Raw genomic sequence first — 23797 nt, forward strand, 5'->3', positions numbered from 1 at the left:
GTATTCGGTTGTTTTATCCGTGGCCTTTCCAATGCTACTTAGTACGAAATAAAATTGTTTTATTAACTTTGTGATAAAAATTATATTGAATGTTTTATATTATTTATAAAAAAAATATTTTTATTTTTAAAATATATTTAGCCCAACGTAAATGATATCCAATCTAAACAAACATTAAAAAAATAAAATAAAAAATGTCAAGCTGGCAATACTGTATTTAGATTGAAAGTGTCTTGGAGGAGGGCGCTGAAGAATAATCAAATCATTGAAGCGATTTAGTTTGTCCTTCTGTCTGCGGTTTCTGTCTTCGTTTTATTTTGACGTTTGCAATGTTTTCCGAAATGATAATTTGGTAATTTATTAATAAGTAAGTCGTTGTAAAAATGGTAAATATGTTTTAAAACTATTTCGTTTAGCTAGTAAATAATACTAGTGGGAATTTTTAGTCTGATCGTATGAACCCCAAACTGTATCATATATAACATTTAATTACTATTCCACCTTTAACGATTTTACAATCATTCATCTTTACTATAATAATTGATATATTTCTAATATGATTTTTCTATTTTAATATTANAAAATGGAGGGAAAAAGAACTCGCAATTTCCGGAAAGCATAAATTTCCAAGATGGCGTCGGCAACAATACAAAATGGAACGAATTCGAATTTGTCGTTGCAATGCGTCACGCGTTACGTCACGAGTCTACGTCATAGATGTAATATTTCAAGTATTTTAATTAAATTTTCTAAAGGAAAGTTTCTTTCGACAAATTTTTTTCTCAGATTTGGCAAAATATTTTGTTGAATGTAAAACTTTGTTACAAACAAATTTATTCAGATAAACGTAATAAAAACACTTACAAATTATTTTTATTGTGTGCCATCTAATAAAATGAGTGTTAGTATTTATTTTCTCGATTCTAATGTGCATCTTTTTTAGATATTTTTTTCTCAAAGGATACACCATGCATGCCTGATCTTGAGTAATTCCTGGTAGTGTGTGGGGGNTAAAAAAATAAAATAAAAAATGTCAAGCTGGCAATACTGTATTTAGATTGAAAGTGTCTTGGAGGAGGGCGCTGAAGAATAATCAAATCATTGAAGCGATTTAGTTTGTCCTTCTGTCTGCGGTTTCTGTCTTCGTTTTATTTTGACGTTTGCAATGTTTTCCGAAATGATAATTTGGTAATTTATTAATAAGTAAGTCGTTGTAAAAATGGTAAATATGTTTTAAAACTATTTCGTTTAGCTAGTAAATAATACTAGTGGGAATTTTTAGTCTGATCGTATGAACCCCAAACTGTATCATATATAACATTTAATTACTATTCCACCTTTAACGATTTTACAATCATTCATCTTTACTATAATAATTGATATATTTCTAATATGATTTTTCTATTTTAATATTATATTTATAGATTTTTACATTGAGAATCAAGTTTACAACGTTAAATACCAAAATTAAACTTTTTCTACTGTTAATTAATTGATTAACTATTAAACTAATATGTAACAAAGCTGATATATTTATTATACATTAATATATACATCTACTGTGAAATTAATTAATTGTAAACCATAGATATAACCCCTCTGTGTTATCATTTTAAAGGTATTATATATTTATTAAAATATATCTCTTGTTTGATGATAAAATTCATTGGTATTCTCTTTTTATATAGTTAAGAAGAGGAAAAAATATAGGTCTTACAATTATGTTTTTCGAATGAAAAGTTTTTATGATTTGGAAGTATTTTTAAATTAATTTTGAAGGAAATTAATGTTTTTAATAAATGAAATTAATCAGGTCAATATTAGAGAATGAAAATTTTTAATCATTATTACAGTAATTAAGATAAATTGAAAGGAAAAAGGCAAAAGTGGATTAATCTTTTCAAATGTCAGAATTGAGTTAACAGTGCCGTACTTTATGTATTAAATATTATATCTCTAATAGAATGAAAGATTAGTATGGTTTTGATTAAGTATCGATGGAAACAAAACAAGTATAACAGTGAAATATAAAGAACTAGCACAGTATTTTGACTGTTAAAAAAATACAGGGTTTGACCACTTGTGCTCAGTTTTTAAATTTAATGTAAGACTAAAAGTAAAGGTTATTTAAATGCTAAACATTTTCAGGATACTTTCAAAAAATAGGATAAATATTATAAACTTAATTAACGAGAAAAATGTTTTTGAAGAAAATCTTGAGTTTATAATTAATTCATTAGAGATTTCAATGAGTTCCATTCTCTTTTAAATCTGATACAAAAATAAAAAAAGTCCCAAAACACATCATACTTTATAGAAACCAGGATGGAAATACTTTTAATCTGGAAAACATTTTTGGAATTTGGTGTTCCAACCTCAGATCCTCCTGTATAAAACTCAATAAGTAAAATAAATATTGATATATTAATTTAATTCTTAATGTTTTGTCAGGTGTTTTAATTTTAATTCTTGTTTGCAGTTTTGTCTTTGATAGGATGTAACAAATGTGAATTAGTACAGAGGTATAACACATACATTCTTGTTTATATTTTAAATTCTGTGTTGGACACTATGATGTGAGAAAATTTGGCAGAAATACTGAAATAACTATAACTTTTTTCAGCTTTTACCAGTTTGTCTTAGAGTTTTGACTTTTACGGGTTATATTATATATTATTTTCAAAATGAGGGAAAATCCACTTTTTTCTACCACTTCTAAAGGCTGTGGTGATGTTTCTTTCCCTTTAACATCAGATGTCTTTAGCGTACTTAGTAAAATGATTAATATGACATATTCTGTATTTCCTCAATTGCAATACATGCTTTTTACTCATTTTTAGTTGTCCAAAGTAAAGATGTCTTATGTTTACTAGCCAAAACAACAATTGTCTACTGTCCAAAACATTCATATGTTCAAATAAACTTTGCTGGAAAAATTGCTTAATTAAATTAAACATTTTTTTAATGTTTAAAATGACTTCAAGATGACATTATGATGCAGCATTAAAACAAAGTTGTTATATTTCACAAGAGAATGGAAATAAAACACACAGATGATAATATTACTATTTCATAGTATTTGAATTGTTTTTTTTCCAGCTGCTGTTTGATAAATCTTAATAAAATTGATTATTTAAAAATTTTTTCCTTCATAAAAATAATCTTAAAATTTGATTTTCAAACTCAGGATGCATTTTGAAATTGAGGAGATCTGGTAATTTCCTAGTGATCAGATACGTGGGAAAAAATTTTTAACATGTAGGATATTTACTTATTGCAAGTGAGTGTACTGAAGGTAGTTATTAGTAATTATTCATTATTATTGTTAATAAATTTAATATATTATTAAAATATTAATCAGTAACTTTTTTCATTTTACCATTTGACATTTTCAGGTGTGTATTATATATATATATTATTAATTTTTTTGTGACAAACAATTCAATATAGGTATTATAAAAAATATATTTCATAAGACATTAACATTTTAACATGCTTCCTAGTGGTGCATATTGTTACAATATGGGATACATTGTTACAGGGTTTCAAAATGAAGATAAAAATGTTTTATGAAGAAAAATATTTTTAATACAGATTTTGCTAATTAATACGTTAATTGACAAGACTATGTCTTTTTTATAAAATTGTACTGCCTGCAGTGTTACCATCTTAGAAGTATGAAGGAGTACATGTCAGGAGTTGCAATTTGGCACAGAGTATTAGGTACCCAAATCATGCATGCATAAAAAAAAACCAGACTTGCAGGTACTCAGAGGACTGAGAACCGAGTCAAAATAAAATACAAAATGGCAACTCTCTCTACAAACAGGCAAACCGATGTCAGGTGGTGAGAGTACTACCCACAGTCATTCTAGGAAGTGGACTCTGACCCTAGGACTGAACATGTAGTATTTTCTTTTTTAAATAAAATTTGTAATCTAATTTTGTAAATTTGGGATTGCTTCAGATATGACATTAAAACAGGGTTTTATGTTGTTACAAGTATGTTTTTAAACATTATCTAGTATAGTAAAATCGTGGGACCAATAAAAATTTGACATTATATTAGGGTTGTCGTTACATCCAATGATGTTATAATTGGGTTAAACTGTATATTGTTTGTGCAAAATAAAAAAATAATTTCAGATGATACAATAGCCATGATTATTTTTTTCAAAAAAGAAATTTTTGTTACGCATCAACAAAAATTCAACCCAGGCTGACACGCAACGGACAGAAATTTTGAAATTGTATAGGTTAATTTCATTGAAAATGCATCACTTAGTAGTGAGTCTCTGAGACATAGTCTTGTACTAATACGGTTTTGCTGTTTTACTTGTTCTGTTTACTTCTAACATTAGAAAAACAAGTATTTAGAGTAGTAGTTAATGTGTTTTGAATTTAAAAAAAAACAAATAAATGGTAACTTAATTCAGAACAAACACTTTTTAGAACAAATTGTGACAAAAAGCTTTAACATAATTTTTCAAGTGATTAATTACAAAATAGTTTAATAGTTTGTGCAACATGACAAAAAATTGAAAAGTGGGGGAATAAATTTTGAAATAAAAATTCATTCATCACTACCACTGCTCAAATTTGCACAGATATAACATACAAAAATGCACAGATAAAACAATGAAACTATTGTGGCTACTGACACAAGAAGAATGAGCCCATCATGTACAACTGATGCATTGTATCCATATTTTGTTGCCTTTTGATGGAGACTAGTTTCGGATAATTCAAACAAAGAGTTATATTTGCCACTTATGTCTAATTCTTGTTTTTCTTTCTGAAAATTTCTCTGCTGTCTTTTTGTTGAAATTTTTGCTTTCTAAGATCTCTGTTGAATAATTTTCTCTTATTTGTTAGTTTTTAATTTTTGAAGTTTTAGTTCATTTTTCCTCTAGCATTTTTCATGGAGTATTGGTTAAACACAAGATTTTTTCCTGTGATCAGTTTTTTGTTTGTACTCTTGCCCCATCAGATAGGGATGAATCTCTTCTTTACTCTATATGACACACTTGTTAGTTTTCTGATTGTTTCAGACTGTAAAGATCTTGGAAGACATTAGTTTACCATTATTGTTAACAATAATTTCTGTTTCATTATAAATTTTATTAGATGCTATAGTTTTCAGCATTCTCTTTAAAATGTGATAACCATTGAATTGTCCAATGGCATGAAGTCTTCTTTACTGAATATATCTTTGAATGGTCACGGTCATATATCACTTGAATGAAAACCAGTAATGATCTTGAATTTGAAGCATTTAGTAAGGACATTCAACAATATCGGAATTTTATAAATGACCATTATCATTTCCAGGTTGCTTTTCATTCATTCATTCATTAAAAACAATTATAAGTTTTCAATGTCCCATATACTGATTTGTCTAGTGACTAGAGTTTGTGATAAGTGGGAAGGTATAGCTGAAAGGACTACATTGCACCTAGTATTGATTATAGTGTTTCATGAAAAGTAAGATTTCTTCTCTAGTGACCCATCTTCTAGGAATGGTTGTTCCTATACAGCTGGACACCCATCTACTTTAAAATATCTTTTAAAACATTTCCTTGGAAATATGAAAAGAGATGGAATGCTGTTACCGGTGGCATTTATAGGATAAACTACTGTGATGAGATTATCCTGTTCAGCAGTAGTAGTGGAAGCTACTTGTTTTACATCCTTTGCAATTACACTCATTAACAAAAAAGTTATGCACCTAGATAGAATTGTCTGATTAGTGAAAAACTCTGCATATAGCAATGTCTCAGACATGTATGTAAATGAAATCAACAACAACATTAACACCAAGATGTGTTAAAAATTCATACTCCTAGAACCTATTTCTGGTGTGATGAAAAAAAAACAAAAGAAAAAGTTTACCACAAACGTTTTCGAACTGCTGTGAGTTCTTCCTCAGGTGAAAAAGAGAATTTCTGATGGGATGGAGCAATCAGTTAACGGTATATGAGGAAAAAAAATAATAATAAATCTCATATACTGTTAATGTTTGCTCCGTCCCATCAAAAACTCCCTTTTTCACCTGAGGAAGAGCTCATAGCAGTTTGAAAATGTTTATGGTGAACTTTTTTTTTTTTTTTTTTTTATCACACCAGAATTATGTTCTAGGAGTATGATTTTTTTTGTATGTAAATGATTACAGTTGTAGTCAGATTGCATACCAGGTAATTACCTTAAAGAGTATCTTAAAATTCCAATTATCTTTGCTGGAAAATGGTTATTTTCAGCCCATTTTCCAACAAGATAATGCTCAACCACCATAGCTAGGGTATCTCAGGAATGTTTCATTCATTCATTCATTCATTCATTTTTATTTACTATGTACTGTCAAGTACATTCCTGGCCCCGCATGGAGCATTACCAGGAGATAAACAATACAAATACGTTACAATATATATTCATAAAGAAAATTAAATAACATTAAGTTGTAGTGATGGTAAATAAAACAAAACAAAAAAAAATAAAACAAACGAAAATAAAAAAAATGAAATAAAATAAAAATAAATAGATAAGATTGTTGAGGGACATTGTTTTGGTTCACACATAATCAGACCATGATGATCAGTTGTATATCACATACAGTAGTATTGCTTTCAGGATGCAAACTTTGAGAGTAGTGCAAACTCTGTAGATATTATTCGATGAGGCACAATACTTACCTATAGCACGTAGCCTTATTCTTGAGCGCAATTTCACTGTAGTTCCATTAGTACAGTACATCCAAGGCACTGCGATTAGGACAATGAACGCGACGGGTGGTTGACGCATAGGAAAGCAGAGCACTTCCATCAGGACAACACTGCCGAGAGATGGTTCACAGACACCAGTTAATAATGATCAAAATATGACTGGATGAAGATTGGCACTAGTGATTGCTCCTCATTTCCAAATCACACTCCCTGTGAGTTGGAAATGTTATTCTCTAAAGATATAAAGTATATAGTTGGCTAATGCACAAGGTGAATCAATTTGAAAAACACAAATTTTCACAGAAAATGTGGTACATGTCCAGAAGCACGATCATTCAATTGAAATATTATCGTTCAGCCACATCATAGACAAGTTAATGAGATTGTGCATGTAGTTTTAGCGTTATATTATTTGATGTGTTATTTTAGAGATACTTTTAGCAAGTCTGGTGAAGGCATTATAAACTTCAAGAGATGTCCATATGTCTGATAATTGGCAGGGCCAGTTAATTCCTTGTTGATTTAGTAGTAATTTTAGCTCTAGTCGTTCACGATCAAATAGTATGCAATCATAAAAATAATGTTTGGAACCATCTGTCACAAGACAAGTAGGACATTGGTCAGAGTTTCTTTCAGTGAACCTAACAAGGTATGAAGCGTATTTGCCATGATTGGTGAACAGCTGCGTGGTGTAGTAGGTGGGTGAATACCACTGTATCATGAAAAATTTACGTAGGTCAGGAATGTATTCATGAGTGATATGATGATCATTGCGATCCCATTCAATTTGCCATAAATGAAGAGCATGTTCCCAAAGTATACGGCGCAAAGTACGTTGACTATATTTATTATAAGCAATAGGAGCAGTGATGTCATTAGCTGCAGATTTTGCCAAGAGATCAACCTTTTCGTTGCCTAACGTTCCCTGATGCGCTCTGATCCATGTGATAGCAAAAGTACAGAATGTTTGTCACATTGTCGCACTTTCTTAGCCTGCATGGTCTCCAGATTTTTTGTGCATCAAGCATTTCAGAATTAGGGACACCATCTTCAGCCATGTATTAATGTAAAGGATCTGAAGTTGAAATTGCAATGTCTGTTGAAGGATAGCATGTGATGCCTGCATTCCTCATACCTTGTCATATTTTCATATATATTCAAATACGGAGGTCTTACAACATACTAAAGCAGTGGTGTAGAGGACATGGTTGCTGTATCATCAAATGCAGTGTGTAGCGTCTGTGTAATCCAAAACGAGTTGGTAGACGAACGGACAGCAATTGGTTAGGAAACGTACGTTTTATTTAAAAAATTCCTAATTCATATGCATTTCGGGTTGGCTTAAATTCCCAACCCCTCTTCAGTGCTGTTAAGATTACACAAAAAAATATAATTTAAGGTTAGTTTTACGGTATTGGTTAGTAGGAACATAACTAAAAACGCGAGGTGATGTGGTTTTCAATCAGGGTGTTGCAATGACACTTAAAGGAACAAAATAATTAATGGAAGAAGGCTATACAATACTTAAGCAATCTGCCAAGGAGGACTGCCACCTGAAAAGATTTTCAATGGAAAACTAGCCTCCATTCAGGTGTTAGACATATGAAGAAAACCCAGAAAATTTCATATGTCCAGTCTGTTTGAGACTTGAACCTATGATTGACTACCAGTGTTCAATGATTTTATCCACTCAGCTACTGATTGGCTCCAGTGCTCATAAATATAACACTTATGTGTATTACTAAAAATACTAAAAGCACAGCAACTCTACATTGATAAAGAAGTATGAGTGCCAGAAGAAAAGTTTATAAAGTTGGGAGTTCTGCTATTAAAAAAGATTGAAAAATTGTACTAAAAGTTCTTTTAAATTGTACCATAGTTGCATAGGAAATTGTCCCTTTGCTATGATACTGTGTTCACTTATCATCATCATTACATTCACATTAATAGTTTCATTCAGTTCTAATGCCTTCTTTTTGGTGCATAAATGTTTTTGGTCAGAGTATTTTGCATATACTTTGCACATTTCAATAGTCATACTACTAATCACATCCCTGTTCTAAACTTCATGGTAGTTAAAGTAATTCTTGTCAGGAACCTCACTAAGATTATTGAAAATTTTTGTTTATTGAAGCTTGTCATGCAGCTAAGGCTAGTGGGTTTTGGTTTACTAAGGCAGTGATTGTTTTGTTTAAGATCCTAAGAGCCAATCTTAAGGAGTTTTTTATTTTCATTCTAATTAAATTTTGCTGCAATTTTATAGTGTTTTTTAATATTCATATGCTAATGATTTGGCATTGATTGTTGTAAGTCTAAAAAATTTCCTTGCTGAATGCTTAATAAATTCAGCCAGTTTTTAACTGATCACTGGAATTTTTTGGTTCGGCATAGCTTGTTTTGGTTATTAAATTTTGCTCCCTCATTTTAATTTTTTTCACATATCTGGATAATGTCATGTTTACATTGTATGTCTCTGTGACCTGTCTCAGGAAATTGCTATTTGTTGTTACATTTTTCAGCAGATTGCTTTAATCTGTCTGATGATGTCTCTCTCTTCTCTCCTCTATCTATCAGTTTTATGCTTGTAATTCCATACCATTTTCTAAAAAGAAAAACAATCATGTAATATTGCATTGAAAATATAGGTGGGGCATGTTATTACACTGTAACAATGTGTCCCCAACATGTTGTAACAACTTGTCCTATAAGATTATATTTTCTAAAAGCATGTTTTTTTCAGGAACTAATTAATAATTTTATATTGTTAGAACATAACTACTGTATTACTAACACAACTAGTAAAGTAATGAAAAACTACTAATCTTGTGAAATGCATGAGATACACAGATGAAATGAAAAATAATGTAAAGTAATTTTGAAGCATGAAAATAGAAAAAATGATGTCACAGCTTAACAGCTCTCTTCAGATCAATGAACAGAAAATCCTGAACCATGGGACTAATGAAAGGGAATGCTAATATTACATTTCTTTCTGAGACTTTAAACTAATCTTTAACAAGTTTCTCTAGTAACAAGCCTCACTTTCCCTACTGTAGAGTTTTAAAAACATCCCTTAAGGATTATTGAAAAATTGAAAATAACATAAAAATATTAGTTTATATTTTTACATAATTTAATTAATGATTATTTTATTGTACATTGAATATATATTGCACAACAAATATATTTAAATATGTTTTAGGAGATATCTTCTGTTATCACAATGCCAGGCATCAAAGAAGAGATTAATGAAAGTGATGGAGAAGAATTGGATCAAGATTCACCAGAGAGTGAAAAAACTAGTAATGAAGAATCTGATTCAATATCTGGATCAGGAACTGAAGATGATGATAGTTCTGGTATGTTATTGCTTATTTATATTAAAGTTTTAAAATAAGCTTATTTTAAAGTATTTTAAAACAATTAGTACATATTAATATTTTTATTAAAAATCATCATCAAATTTTATGAGTCATTCACCTATGTAATATAATAATAAACCAACATAAGTTTTTTAATATATTATGAATTATATGAAAGAGTTCTATTAATAAAAATTTTGCTATTATTTTGAGCTTAACAGGGCATTGTGAAAACAGTATTATTTGGGAGTAGTGAATTTTAGAGTATGATATAATGATTAATGGAATTATATAAACATTTTAAATCTAGATGATTATATCAAAGCCAAACAATTACCAGATTAAATCAGGCTACATTTCCTCTATTAGTAATTATTAAATACTCAGTATTTAATAATAATTCCCACTACTAATAATAATTATTATTAGTCAAATTTAGCCAAATTTAATCCTGTAATCGTTTGGCTTTGATGGAATTTTTAAATTTGTCTAGTAAAACAACTATTTTACAGTTAAGAGGTCATTTCTCATCTATTTCAAAAAACAAACAGTTTTAATAAAATTTACATTCTAATAGGATTAATATCAAACATAAATCGTTTGGCTTTGATGGAATTTTTAAATTTGTCTAGTAAAACAACTATTTTACAGTTAAGAGGTCATTTCTCATCTATTTCAAAAACAAACAGTTTAATAAAATTTACATTCTAATAGGATTAATATCAAACATAAATCAACATTATTATTGTTTGAGCTTTCCATTCAAATTATCTGTATGGAAGTTTATCTCAGAGATTAATAAGCATATTTAGTTTCTGTTAAACAATGTGTGCTTATATAATGTATCATTATATGTTATATTTGTCCTACAGGTGAATTTACACGATGTTTTGAAAATACATTAAAAATTTTTAATAAGTGATTTTTATTTGAACAAAAACATTTCAAAAAAAGTATAATTGTTATTTTTTAAATCACTTTTTCCCACTAACTGAGTTTAGGGAATGCCTTTCTTACCAAAATTATTTTTGGATTTTAAGTAAATTCTAAAAAAAGACATTTTTTTTCTTAAGAAGGGAGCAAAGTTCTTTGTTGTTTGAACTGTCTGATGAAGTTATGGATATTGACTGTTTTGTTTGAAATGTGCAGTCTGAAGAGTTTTTTTTTATTGTTTTACTATAATTTTTTGTTGTTTTTGTGTTTAACATAAACTCACAAGGTAAGTCATCAGAGATAAAATGCAATTGTTTTGCATTGAGACATTACAGCTTTTATATATTTAGTGACAGTGAATGGGATACAAAGATGATTACCAACCAGGTCAAGGAGGATTCAAAAAATCAATTCCAGTCAAAGAAAGTGAATCCCTGGAGACATTTTGTATGTCAAGAGTAAAAATTGTAATAATGATGCAGTTAAATATCAGTTGGATTATATAATTATGGATAGAGTAGAGAAAGAGTGAGAACTTGAAAGGAAAAGAGAGAGCGCTCAAATTAGAAAAATTAAAAATAGTTTGAAAGAGAGATTGAGCTAGAGAAATTCACTCAAAGATGAATTTAAGCAAATAATAGAGACGTGGAAGTGGCTAATTAAGAGTTGATTAAATTAAGACTTGATTCAAAATTTTGATCCAGAGAATATTGACATCAGTATATTTTATACCATTTGATTGGATTGCACTTGATGAATGTAATGAAGTGTATTGTTTAGAAACCAGCAGAATAAGCAGACAACTATAGACACATCAAAAAGTATCTTGTATAAAAATTTTAATTGAATACAGAAAAATCCGTCAAAAATTTGGTTTTCAAAAGAAGAGACTAAACAGTTTTGGAAAAATTACACTTTTGAAATTATTAATACTATGTATTGCAGCAAGTGGACCAGAGGATCAGAAGCAACAGAGTATGAAACCTTGCTGAGTCTATTCATTTTGAAACAAATGAGTCAAGTTTTGGCTGAAGTACAAGAGTACTTTATATATGAGTAGGCCAAGGTTGTCTCTTTGAAAAGATGTTGAGTATGTTGTCTAAATATGATGACATCCAATGAGACAGACAATTTAAATCCAACGAAAAGTAGTGTTTACATCCAATAGTAATAGTAACAGAAAAATTGGTCAGGGAAGAGCCATCAGAAAACTAGAAGTTAGGAAGGCTACAGGTGCCAGGTGGCCATCTTTTAAATAAAGATATTTCTAAGAAACATTGGCTTTCCAAGTGTTATGAATATGAATCTATAGATTATTTGCAACAGCAGTGCCTAAGAATTGTTGGATAGCCTGTCTCTACTTCAAGAGTAATAATTACAGGGAAGTTTAGAGAAATTAAGATCAAATCTGCAGTCCTAAGTAATCTAGATCAAGAACTGCAGAAATGTGACTGGATATCTGTTTGCATTTCTCTGTTATCAAGTTGGAACGAGAGATGCAGATTTTGTCACAAATGAATGAACCCGATGATTTACACTGAAACTGAAAATAAAATTTTAAATAAAATCAAAATTAATTCATTAATTAAGATTTAAACTTAAATCAAAGCAATTGAAACATAATATTTCAATGGTGGATAAAGTACTTGTCTGTCTTGATTGATTTGGTTATATTTCATCCAGGCAGAGTTGAGAGTATTTATAGCACTTTTTTGTAAAATGATGGTTTTGGTTAGTGTTGATGGAATATTTTGCTTTTAATATATATAAACTATAAAATGGATATAGATATATATAATATAATATAGTTGACCCCCATAACATGGTAGATACGTTCCGTTCTTTATGAAATTGATGTACAAGTCCTTAAATACATGAGCCAATCACAGCCTGGCACGTATGCAGTTTACGGACTGTGGCTGCTTGAAAAGTTTTCTTCCATAAAATTAATCGATTCTAGACTAATTTGACTCAACATTTTTAAAACACATATAATTTTTTGGGAATAATCCATATAAACTATGCTATAAACAAAAAATTTTAGGATTACTTACCGAGTGTGCACCGTTTGATGACACCATTGCTTAAGCTTGTTTTCATCGTGGAGTCATTCATTTTCATCGAATGGGGGCACGCACGTTTCCAAAAAATTTCCTGAACTTTGGAGACATCATTAATATAAATATAATTTTTATGGACATTAAATAATAAATGGTTTTTAGTAGGGCTGCTGCTCATTTAAACTTAACAGTTTGTGCAATATTTGTTATTGGTCTAGATTCTACCAATCCTGTCGCGACACGAGTCGGCAGTGACGTTTTACCGTTATATAGGAGTCTCTTCTAGCGTGTTTATATGAATATGGTTGCAATTTTTTTGCAATTATATACAAATCCAAATTATATGAACCTGTTTTATAGGGATGTCTACTGTATTATATTATATTGTATTTGTAGGTATTTTTATGAATGAAATACATCTAAAAAGGTAAAAAAGAGGGCTTTGTTTTTGGGATCGGAAATGGATGAATCCATTTTACATTTTTTCTTATGGGAAAAATTTGTTTTGGTTTGAGAACAAATCTGTTTCTGAACAACTTTTAGGAATGAATTAAGTTTGTAAATTGAGGTTTGACTATATCAGGAAAGGAACAAAACGGATTTGCAAAAATCTGACTGAACAAGGAACATGTCAGAGCAAAGAATTGAAGAAGCTTGTTTAAAGTAAGAATTTCAGACACTGCAGAATTGTTCTGTCAGAAAAGCAAGTAAGTGGTATGAAAAGATGGACAAATGAATACATCATTTGAAAGGCAAACACACCAAAAATGCCAATTAGTAATGAGATCAGGAAAAAGTTAAGAATTAAGAGATCTCAGTACAGTGTGGATTTCAGACTTTCTTTCAACTGGTAGTTGACAGGATTTAACGGATTTTGAGGAAGGCCAGTATGCTGTAAATCAGAAATGATTGCAAACTTCTCACTAGTACACAAGGATTTGACCTTCATTTTGTCATTTTGGTTATGCCCTAGTTGTGTTACTATAGTGAGAGCAAGAACATCAATATCCTGTGTGGGTGAAACAAATGGTTTGCCCCATCCTGTATATACAGGATATTAATGTTCGACAATTTAAAGGCTGGTAGAGGTCAATGAGATAATTTTTTATGAAGCAACTCTAGGATCAGAATTTCTCAGAAACAAAAATTAGCAGCTCTATTGCCTGCAGAAAATTTGGATGTGCCTATGTAGTAGGCAGCTGTCATCATGCTCTATATTTATCTTTTCAGCTTTTTTTATGTATGTTTTGGGATAATGAGTATCAGGTCCTGTACTGTACATACAGTACAGTGAATGAAACTGATATTTTTCTGTGTATTTATAATAAATATATGAAATGGTGACCACCAACTTCATTACATAGAGTGTGACAACAAATTACATTTTGTTGTACTTTCTTGAAGAGTGCTTGTTCTGATAGTATCAAAAACTGAAATATTCCATTATGCTGCTGTATTTATCTTAATTTAAAAGAATTAGCTAGCAAAATACCTTGCTCAAGAATTTGGGCGTGTTGCACAACATCCAGTATTCACACAGATTGTTTGATGCCATCAACATCAGGGAATTTTTGCAAAGTGTCCATTACTATGACTACCTTTGACTGTATACCACAGGTGTCTACAGCTGCAGTGTGTGCACAAAGGGATGAATTGTGTGATAGTCTTCTCAGATGAATCCCACTTCTGTCTGCAGTATCATGATGGGTGCATCCATATCTGGCAGTACTGCAGTGAGAGACTTAAGTGAGGCCTGCATTATGCGTCGTTATACTAGTCCAGTACCTGATGTTTCTATAATTGAAAATTATTGGATTTCCAATGCTCTCTTTTGAGTGCCATGAAAGCTATGCAAGAGCCTTTGCCAGGTTTTTTTATGACTTTACTGACTATTCATTGGATTTTGCTAATATTTGGAAAGTGACACACCTACCTCAAATCCTAGGCTGATATCAATAGTTATTTTTATTTATCGATAATGATTTTAGTTGATTTTAATTTTGTGAACTTTTGTCATTGTTGTTAAGAAAATATTTTGAAATTAAATTATGATTTGTATTAAAAATCAAAGAAAGATCACTCAAATTGATTAAAAAAAAAAATTAGATGATGTTTAAACCGGTCAAGCACCTGGATTTTCATAAAAATATATGGTTAAAGTTAAAATTATTTTCCAAAATTGAAATAGAGACAAAATGGATATGTTTTATTTTGCATCCAACATACAGGAACCATACTGCTTCTTGAATTTGCTTCTAGTTTTTCATGTTTTAAAGAAATTATTTTTAATAATTGTTAAGATGACGAAGTAGCCTAAAAGAGTTTGAATGATCATTGTGTATTCCAGAATATGAAAGTGAATTAAAAAATAAGTATTTTTGACAACTTTGTCTTTAATTTATTTGAGAATTATCATTGAATGACTATTTTATTATTTAAAAAACTTAATTTTTTAAAATTAGAACAGAGTTGAGAGAAATTAACTTTAAAAAAGTGACTTTATTAAATATGTGGATGATTCTTAAATAATAAAAGAATATTTTTTAAACTTATTTTATAAATTAAAAGAAATGGACGAAGAGGACTGTGAAAGGCGAAGAACAGAATGCATTGTGGACATGGCAGATTTAGAAAAGCAGTTTATGATACTAAAAGAACAGTAAGTGTATCAAATTTTATTTCCTTGAGTTAAATAAATGAAATAATTTACACATTTGTTATTGTATATAAGAATAGAATACTTTTAATGTTTGACTAATTTTTAAAATATGACTGTGAAAAAATAAAATCACGTTTTGGAAAAGTTATTTTTATCTTAAAATTATTATTCTAATATTAGTATACATTATTAATGAGCATTTTCATAAATTGAATCATTCTAATGATCTAATAATCAATTTACTGTTTTTCACCAATTATATAAAATAATCAAGTAAGTCAAATTTTAATTGTTTAATGACATTTTAAGTATTTATCATCTGAATATATTTAACTAAATATATACAGTAGACCCCCCTATAACGTGGGTTCCTATAACGCGGTGAAAAAATTGTGACAGTATTCATATAAAGACGCTAAAAGGGACGCGTAAAATGTGGTAAAACGTCATCACCTACTCATGTCGCGACAGGATTGGTCGAATCTGGACCAATAGTAGACAAGCAGCCGAACTACTTACACGCTACAGAGAGTTTAGACAGGTAAGTTGAGTTTACTATCGTCCGTACAGTATTATTATCGTCTGTACAGTATTAACTTAATTTATTTTAACTTTATTTATAATTATATATATATTTTCCACCGTCCAGAGCCATGCTACAGAGAGTTTAGGCGAGTAAGTTGAGTTTACTAACTATCGTCTGTACAGTATGTAAATTAGGTACCGTAAGTCTAATACAGCACTGTAGTTTTATACATTTCTTGTGAAAGAAACATTTCTTACTCAACGGCCATAAAAGTTATTTCTATTAATGATGTCTCCAAAGTTCAACAAATTTTTCGCAGAAAAATAACTTATCAGAAATTGCGGTTGCTGTTTGGTGCGCTGCTTCGCGACGAAACAAGCTTAAGCAATGGCGTCGTTGAACGGTGCACACTCGATAAGTAATCCTACAATTTTTTGTTTATAGCATAGTTTATACAGATTATTCCCAAAAAATTACACGTGTTTTGGAAATGTTGAGTTGAATTAGTCAAGAATCGATTAATTTTATGGAAGAAAACCTTTCAAATAGCTGTAGTCCCTAAACTGCACACGTGTCAGGCTGTGATTGGCTCATGTATTTAAGGATTCCTACAACGCAAAATTCTTATAATGTGGAACGTATCTACCGTGTTATAGGGGGTCTACTATATATTGTAAGTGCACTCAATGACATATACACGTCTTTCCCATGATATTTATTGTTGTGATGCATTAAACATGTTGAGTGGATTGTTAATGATGTGTCGTCAATTACCAGGTCATCATTATCAAGCAAAAGAGTAAACAGATGTGTTGGAGAGACTGAAAATTTGTTAGGATGAAAAATTTACAAGAAATATTAAATATATTCCATACATACTACTAATGCTGCATAATTTCTTGTAAATATTATTAATTTAAATATGTGGTATTAAACCACATATTTAACCAGATGTTAAATATGTGGTATTAAACCACATATTTAACATCTTAAATTATTTAGAATTTAAATATGTGGTATTAAATCACATATTTAAATTCTAAATAATTATTAATAATAATTCTTAATAATTATCAAAATTATTCAGTGATTAATACTTCACTTGTAATATAAAGACATATTCTGCAATTTATTTATAAAATTAGTATAGAATTCAAAATATGCAGAATAATTTCAACATGTAATTTAATTTCAATTGGTTTTGTTAGCTTTTGTAATTGTTGTTAAGAAATATTTTGAAATTACATATTTTGATTTTTAATACAGATTATACAAAGAAAGATCTACTCAAATTGATAAAAAATTAGGTGAAGTTAAAACAGGTCAAGCACCTGAATATCTACAGCCTTTAGAAGAATTACAAGAAAATATGAGAATTCGTACAGAGGTAGCAGGTATGAGTATTTTGGGATTACTTAAACCTAACTACAATATATTAAAATATTAAAATTGATAATTCTGACAACATTTTAACATATTAAATAAATACATTACAGGAATACTTAAAGAATTAAAAATGACAAATATTAGGAATAAACATGAAGCAGAAAAACTTGCTTCTGAGCAAAATTTTGAGGTAGATAAATATTTTATCTCATTTGAAGTTTTGAATTTAATATAAATTATCTTAAGATTCAGTTATATCAATGTAATTCAAAATTTATCTTAAAGTATTTTTTTAGGATTTTTTATTAATTTTTTTATTTAGAGTGAAAAATCATTATTAAAAGATTCAATAAAATGTGAATTAGAAGAAAAGATTCGTCGACTTGAAGAAGATAGAAATAGTATTGACATAACTTCAGGTTTGTTTAAATTTTATTACTTTGTGAAAATTTGGAGGAATGTATAGATATCCATACCTAAGAGGTAATCTGGGATTTTGCAATGAGGCAAGTTATAAGTCAGTTTTAAATTTCAATCACAAACTCATTAAACATCTATTTCTTTGTGTAAAGTCATTAACAGTGTCTTTAGAAAATGTGAAGTCTTTTTGTGCTGCTGACATACTCATCTGCCATTGTAGCTTTACCCAAAACTACCAATACATGCACAACATATACAGTGGTGCCTTGTACAACGTACTTAATCCGTTCCAGATGCACGTCTGTTAAGTGAAACGTCCGTTATACGAAACGCATTTTCCCATAGAAATACATGTTAAAACATATAATTCGTTCCACAGCATAAAATAACCGTACTGTACCATAAAAAATGAAAATGGAGCAGACACCAATTATTCCGGGTAGTCAGATGTTGTGAGGAGGAGGTGGAAGAACACTTTCTTTACACATTCATACAGATACAGACTTTTTACACATTGCAGCGGGTCTTTTTTTATTGTTTTTTAATCGGAGTCAGATTCAGGAGAGGCTACCGGAACTTGCAGGGTCAACTTCTCTTGTTCCATCCTTTGTTTTTTGCCCGCTGGCTTCTTGAAAAACATGACCAAGGTGGTCTGTTTCTCTTTCTTCTTTAACACCTGTCGGAAATGACGGACAAAGGTGTCATCGTAGAGATCATTGATCCTGTTGGCCTCAGCTCTGTTTGGATAATGAGTGTTGGTAAACTCCTGAACCTCTCCCCATTCGACAAGAAAGTTTTTGTCAACTTTCACTCCTGATGATTTCTTGCTTTGTTTCAATTGAAATCACCTTTCTGTTTTTTTAGAAGCCATGATGCATTATAAATGACTTAACTTGCCAGATTATATGATACGAATAATTCTTTATTAATTAAGATCACTAAACACTTCTACGAGCTACTCTCGCTCCGTTTGTTTTTTACAACCTCTTTTCGTCCCGCCACCTCGGCATCTACACAATTACATTTCGTTTATTTGAATCGTCAACATATATTACATTACATTTAATGTTTATTTAAATCATCAACATATATTACATTACATTTCTACTTCAGATATACTAATAATACATTCTAATAATACTAATATATCCTAAAAATAGCAGATTGTCATTGGCAATGGCAAAAGAGTGGAAACATCATTCGCACTTGTTCGAAGAAAGTCCATTGTTCATCTCACGTAACTGCCAAACGGAAAGTCTGTTGTTTGCAGCAACTCCATTGCTCGAGTCATGTAACGGTCAAACAGAAAGTCCGTTATTTGCAGCGTCTGTTATTCAAGGCGTATGTTATATGAGGCACCACTGTACATGCATATGTTGCCTTTAGTTTTATCCTGTTCATTTTCTATGTTCAATCCATGCTAAAATTGATGTTATTAGGCATTCCATGCTTGAATTTGTATCTTGAAAGTTGATAAATTTTCAGTAATTCTCTATTATCTATATAATGTCTTTTCAAAGAACTTTGATGTCTAAAATTTCTTGATATTTGTCATTCTAGTAATCTATAAACTCATTGCTTTTACATTCTTGTTGTTGTAAAGTGAAAGTGAATTTTGACCACTAAAAATAAGTAGCCTGTATACATTTAAAACAATGGCTCCAGCTTGACTATGCACTGTTTCATTTTGTTTACACACAACAGCATTACTTTCTGCCATTGCTTTTTTGTTAATGAACTTTAAAGTAATGATGTCATTACAGTTTTAGTTTATTAGTTTTAGAAATAAATAAATAAATAAAACTCACGCCAAAATTGTATAGCTTCTTGATAAAAAGCACTGAGTTCAGCGTTAATACGAATTTTTCTTAAATCGCAAGTACTTTTGACGAGTATTATATCGTCGTCCTCAGGCGAAAAAGGACAAATTTGAAAATTAGAACGTACAGAGTGTTTCAAGTAGAAAATGGAAAATTTTTCTTTTTAATTTCTAAATTATAACGTTTGGTAATTCCGTTGGTCACGTGCAACAAGCTTTTCCGGGCGTTCGAAATGTTTTATGTTTTAAACTGTACATTGTAGAAATCTGCTTGATATTAAAGTGTTTACTCATGTATCTACTATATATAAAAGAGTAAGCATGAAAAAATGTTCCACATAGTCAATTAAAATTAGTTTCATTTATATATGGTCTATATTCTTCAATAAGTCAAATATCACACACCAGCAAACCAGAAATATTGCCATTATTTCTTTCTCAGTTCAAATATTTTATCAAGGATTTCAAGTACTTCATTTTTTAATTTAAAAGTTCATCATAATCTGCATATATTTTGATATTAGTTATATATTATTAAATAGTTTCATGTTTATAGTTGTTTGAGATGAAAATGATTCCTATTTTGGACAGTAATAATGGTTTTGTTGGTTTTGTTACAGTGCTGTTTTATTCATCTTTTTAAAATTTACTTTCTTAATCAAAAAATTACATTATAGAATAAAAAATTTTTAAATTTTTACAAAGTTTTTATTCTAATTGTTTGTTTAGCTCATAGCTAATCAATGTGATTAATGTAAAACAATGCTTTGTTTTATTAACATATACTGATTTTAAACATTTAACTCTAATGGAAACAGATGTAATCCACATTTCAAATTAAAAGTAATTTAAAATATAATTCAGTAGCCAAAACAGTTAGTGCAGTTTATGCAAAAACTGCCCAAACCTTTTGGTCATTTGATAAGTACTATGGTGTTCTAATTCAAAAGTTACATAAAATATATTTTTATGTAATGTTTCTAAACAGTAATTGGAGGAACAAAACAGAATTTTAATATACTATTGGATGGTCTGACTATTCCAATCCATCAAGTACACATTTCTTCAACAAGTTGACTGCTGAAAGACAAAAACTTTGTTATTACATTGTTTCATTTCTATTTTATCTATATCAAATAATAATAATAAAATATATATATATATTATATATTTTCATAGCTGCCACGTTTAAATCTCATCTCCAGAAATTTGTCATTTCAATTAATGAGAAATATTTTTTACTAGTGGTAAAGTTCAACATGTTAAATTAGATCACAATTTTGCAAAACAGAAAAATTTGCGAAAAAAGATGTAACCTTCAATGCATAATCATTACTCTTTCAATTTTTTCCCCAGCAATTCACTCTTTAAATAAACTAAGTGTTAAATCAAAACATTAAAATTATTTTCTATTTAATTTTTTTAGAGTTTATTTTAACATGTATTATATATATAACACTTATGATTTAACACTTAGTTTATTTAAAGAGTGAATTGCTGGGGAAAAAATTGAAAGAGTAATGATTATGCATTGAAGGTTACATCTTTTTTCGCAAATTTTTCTGTTTTGCAAAATTGTGATCTAATTTAACATGTTGAACTTTACCACTAGTAAAAAATATTTCTCATTAATTGAAATGACAAATTTCTGGAGATGAGATTTAAACGTGGCAGCTATGAAAAAACTTTTATTTATTATATTCTTACAATTATTATAATTAATATTGAAACTTTTATTCTGATAAATGGATAAAGTAAGCATAAAAAACAATGTGTTATCAGCCTCCTTCATGATGATTTCTATGGTTCTTGTATGAGTGCCATTTTATTATTCTTGTTTTGCAAAATGACAGTGAGAATAAAATTCATGATGTAGAAATAAACTTTTTTTTTTCCACATCCTGTTTTGACTAGCCTATTTCTGTCTGAACTAGCTTAGAGTTCTTACAGTGAATAAAAGATGAGTTATGAACTTTCCAATCCATGTTGTTTAATATTGTGGACATTATAGTAAACTCGAGTTTTTCTCATATACTCTTTATTAACGCTATTTATAAAAAAGCATTATTCATAATTACCTTGTTCATTTATGTAATATTTAGTCTTTTGTACATCAATTTATTATTAATAGATTATTAAATTCTATGATTTCTTGGTTTTATAATGTAAAATAAACGTTGGAAATTTAATAAAAGTATACATTTTTAAGAATTGAATCAAGAAATATATTTTTAAAAATATTGATTTAAAGTAACTTTATTTATTTTTAATATTTACTGTTTTTTAGATTTATGGAATGAACAAGTCAATCCTAAGAAAAATAAAAGGAGAACAGATCCATTAAATCCAGATAAAAGAAAAAAACCAGTAACTGTTTCAGATATCCTTTTTTCTTATTTTATTTTGAACTTAAGTTTAATTTTAATGATAAATTTATTTTCAGTCTATTAATATATAACTACAATTATTTGATATAAATTGTATGATTCTATGAAATAAATATTAATGAATAAATTGAAATTAGCTATTGAAATGATTTTGGTATAAATATAATAATAAATAGCATAAGTTAAGTACTTTTTGTTTTTGTATAAATAACAAAAATACTTGGCTTTGTGCTAATTTTATTTGCTATAAAAATATGCATAAACACTGAGAATATAACTGAATGCATATATAATCTGTAATAAAATGATTAATATGAATAAAAATTACTATAGCTATTCTTATTATTTCTATTTAAACTATAAAATTCTCCATACTTCCTTTAAAGAAAATTGAAAAATAATCTTATAAATAAAAAATGTCACATCCAAATGAACAGAGTATAGTTTATCTCACTTGCACATGCATAATGAGGTTAAATTTTATTTTAATTATTTGAATAAAAGAAACCCCTAATAACACACAAATAAAAACTGAATCAAAATATATCATTATAAATATTATATAATAAAGCAACCATCCACTCATATCATAGAATAAAGTGACTAACATATTAAGTACTATGTGTTGTAAATATGCAACACACCCAGTAATTCATCCAGGCTGTATGTTGCAGAAATCAACATACACTACATTGAAAATTGAGCTGTGTTATTTTGGAGCAAAACACTAGCCGTGTAAACATAACAGAAATAGTCAAAGCACAGCCTATGGGAATAGAAATTGCACTTGATCCAGCAAATTTTTTTAATGATAGAATACAAATAGGAATTTTTTTCTCCCATAAAATATGAAAAATGAGCAAAATTTGCCTTTTCTAATGTTTTTTCTACAATATCATTAAAATATAAAATATTCAAGAAACAAACTTCATGTTCTCTTGGTGTATATAAACAGTAAAAAAAAAGTTATATTATTTCATTAATTATTCTGTTTCTCTTGGATATGCATCTGTTTATTTATGCAACCTTTAATGTGATAATTTTGTTGAATTTAAAAGCTGATGAACATAAAAAATACAAAATGGCATAACGTGATCAGAGAAAAAATATCAGGTAAATAAGTCATTTTAAGCAAGATGTATACCAGTTAACACCTCCTTACAAGAAATGCTGACAGAAGAGGTGCTTATGCCACGAAATGGGTTTCAGCCAACAAGATATTCCTGAATAAAGGTTGATGTCAGAAATGCCTAGTGTCTGTCTATGCACCTAGTTGTGACAGTAAAAACAAAAAAAATATCATTCAGGCCACATGTTGCAATTTTCTAACATACCTAAAAATTGAGAGAAAAAAAATGTTTAACAATGCAGATAAATTATATTAAATAGCCATAATTTTTTGTGCTATTTTGTTCAAAAAAAGGACCATGGCCCACTGTTGTGGTGTTAATGTGTTAAGGGAGAGTCTACTTCATTAAAGTGCACATCTGTGGAAAAATGCAAACATTACTGCAAAAGTTTAGATG

At 29.2% G+C, this 23797-nt stretch overlaps 1 protein-coding gene across 7 annotated transcripts in view; it reads left to right on the forward strand.

Annotated features, from left to right (window-relative positions):
• The first annotated feature begins 240 nt into the window (after window positions 1–240).
• Window positions 241–23797, forward strand: part of LOC111619163 (breast cancer metastasis-suppressor 1-like protein) — a 28859-nt gene continuing 5302 nt past the window's right edge. The window contains exons 1-8 of one of the 7 annotated variants that reach the window (XM_023360849.1): window positions 241–367; window positions 3188–3295; window positions 9922–10078; window positions 15643–15733; window positions 17526–17653; window positions 17756–17835; window positions 17968–18064; window positions 22172–22264. In XM_023360849.1, coding sequence (XP_023216617.1) covers window positions 9943–10078; window positions 15643–15733; window positions 17526–17653; window positions 17756–17835; window positions 17968–18064; window positions 22172–22264 — 625 coding nt within the window. In that variant the 5' untranslated portion in view covers window positions 241–367; window positions 3188–3295; window positions 9922–9942. Of the gene's footprint in view, window positions 368–1063; window positions 1223–3187; window positions 3296–9921; window positions 10079–15642; window positions 15734–17525; window positions 17654–17755; window positions 17836–17967; window positions 18065–22171; window positions 22265–23797 lie in introns of those variants that run through there. The other 6 variants (XM_023360850.1, XM_023360846.1, XM_023360848.1 and 3 more) reach the window with 6 other exon arrangements.

The sequence above is a fragment of the Centruroides sculpturatus genome, unplaced genomic scaffold, assembly GCF_000671375.1.
Source record: "Centruroides sculpturatus isolate CEXI.00-Female unplaced genomic scaffold, Cexi_2.0 scaffold79, whole genome shotgun sequence".
Lineage (NCBI taxonomy): Eukaryota > Metazoa > Arthropoda > Arachnida > Scorpiones > Buthidae > Centruroides > Centruroides sculpturatus.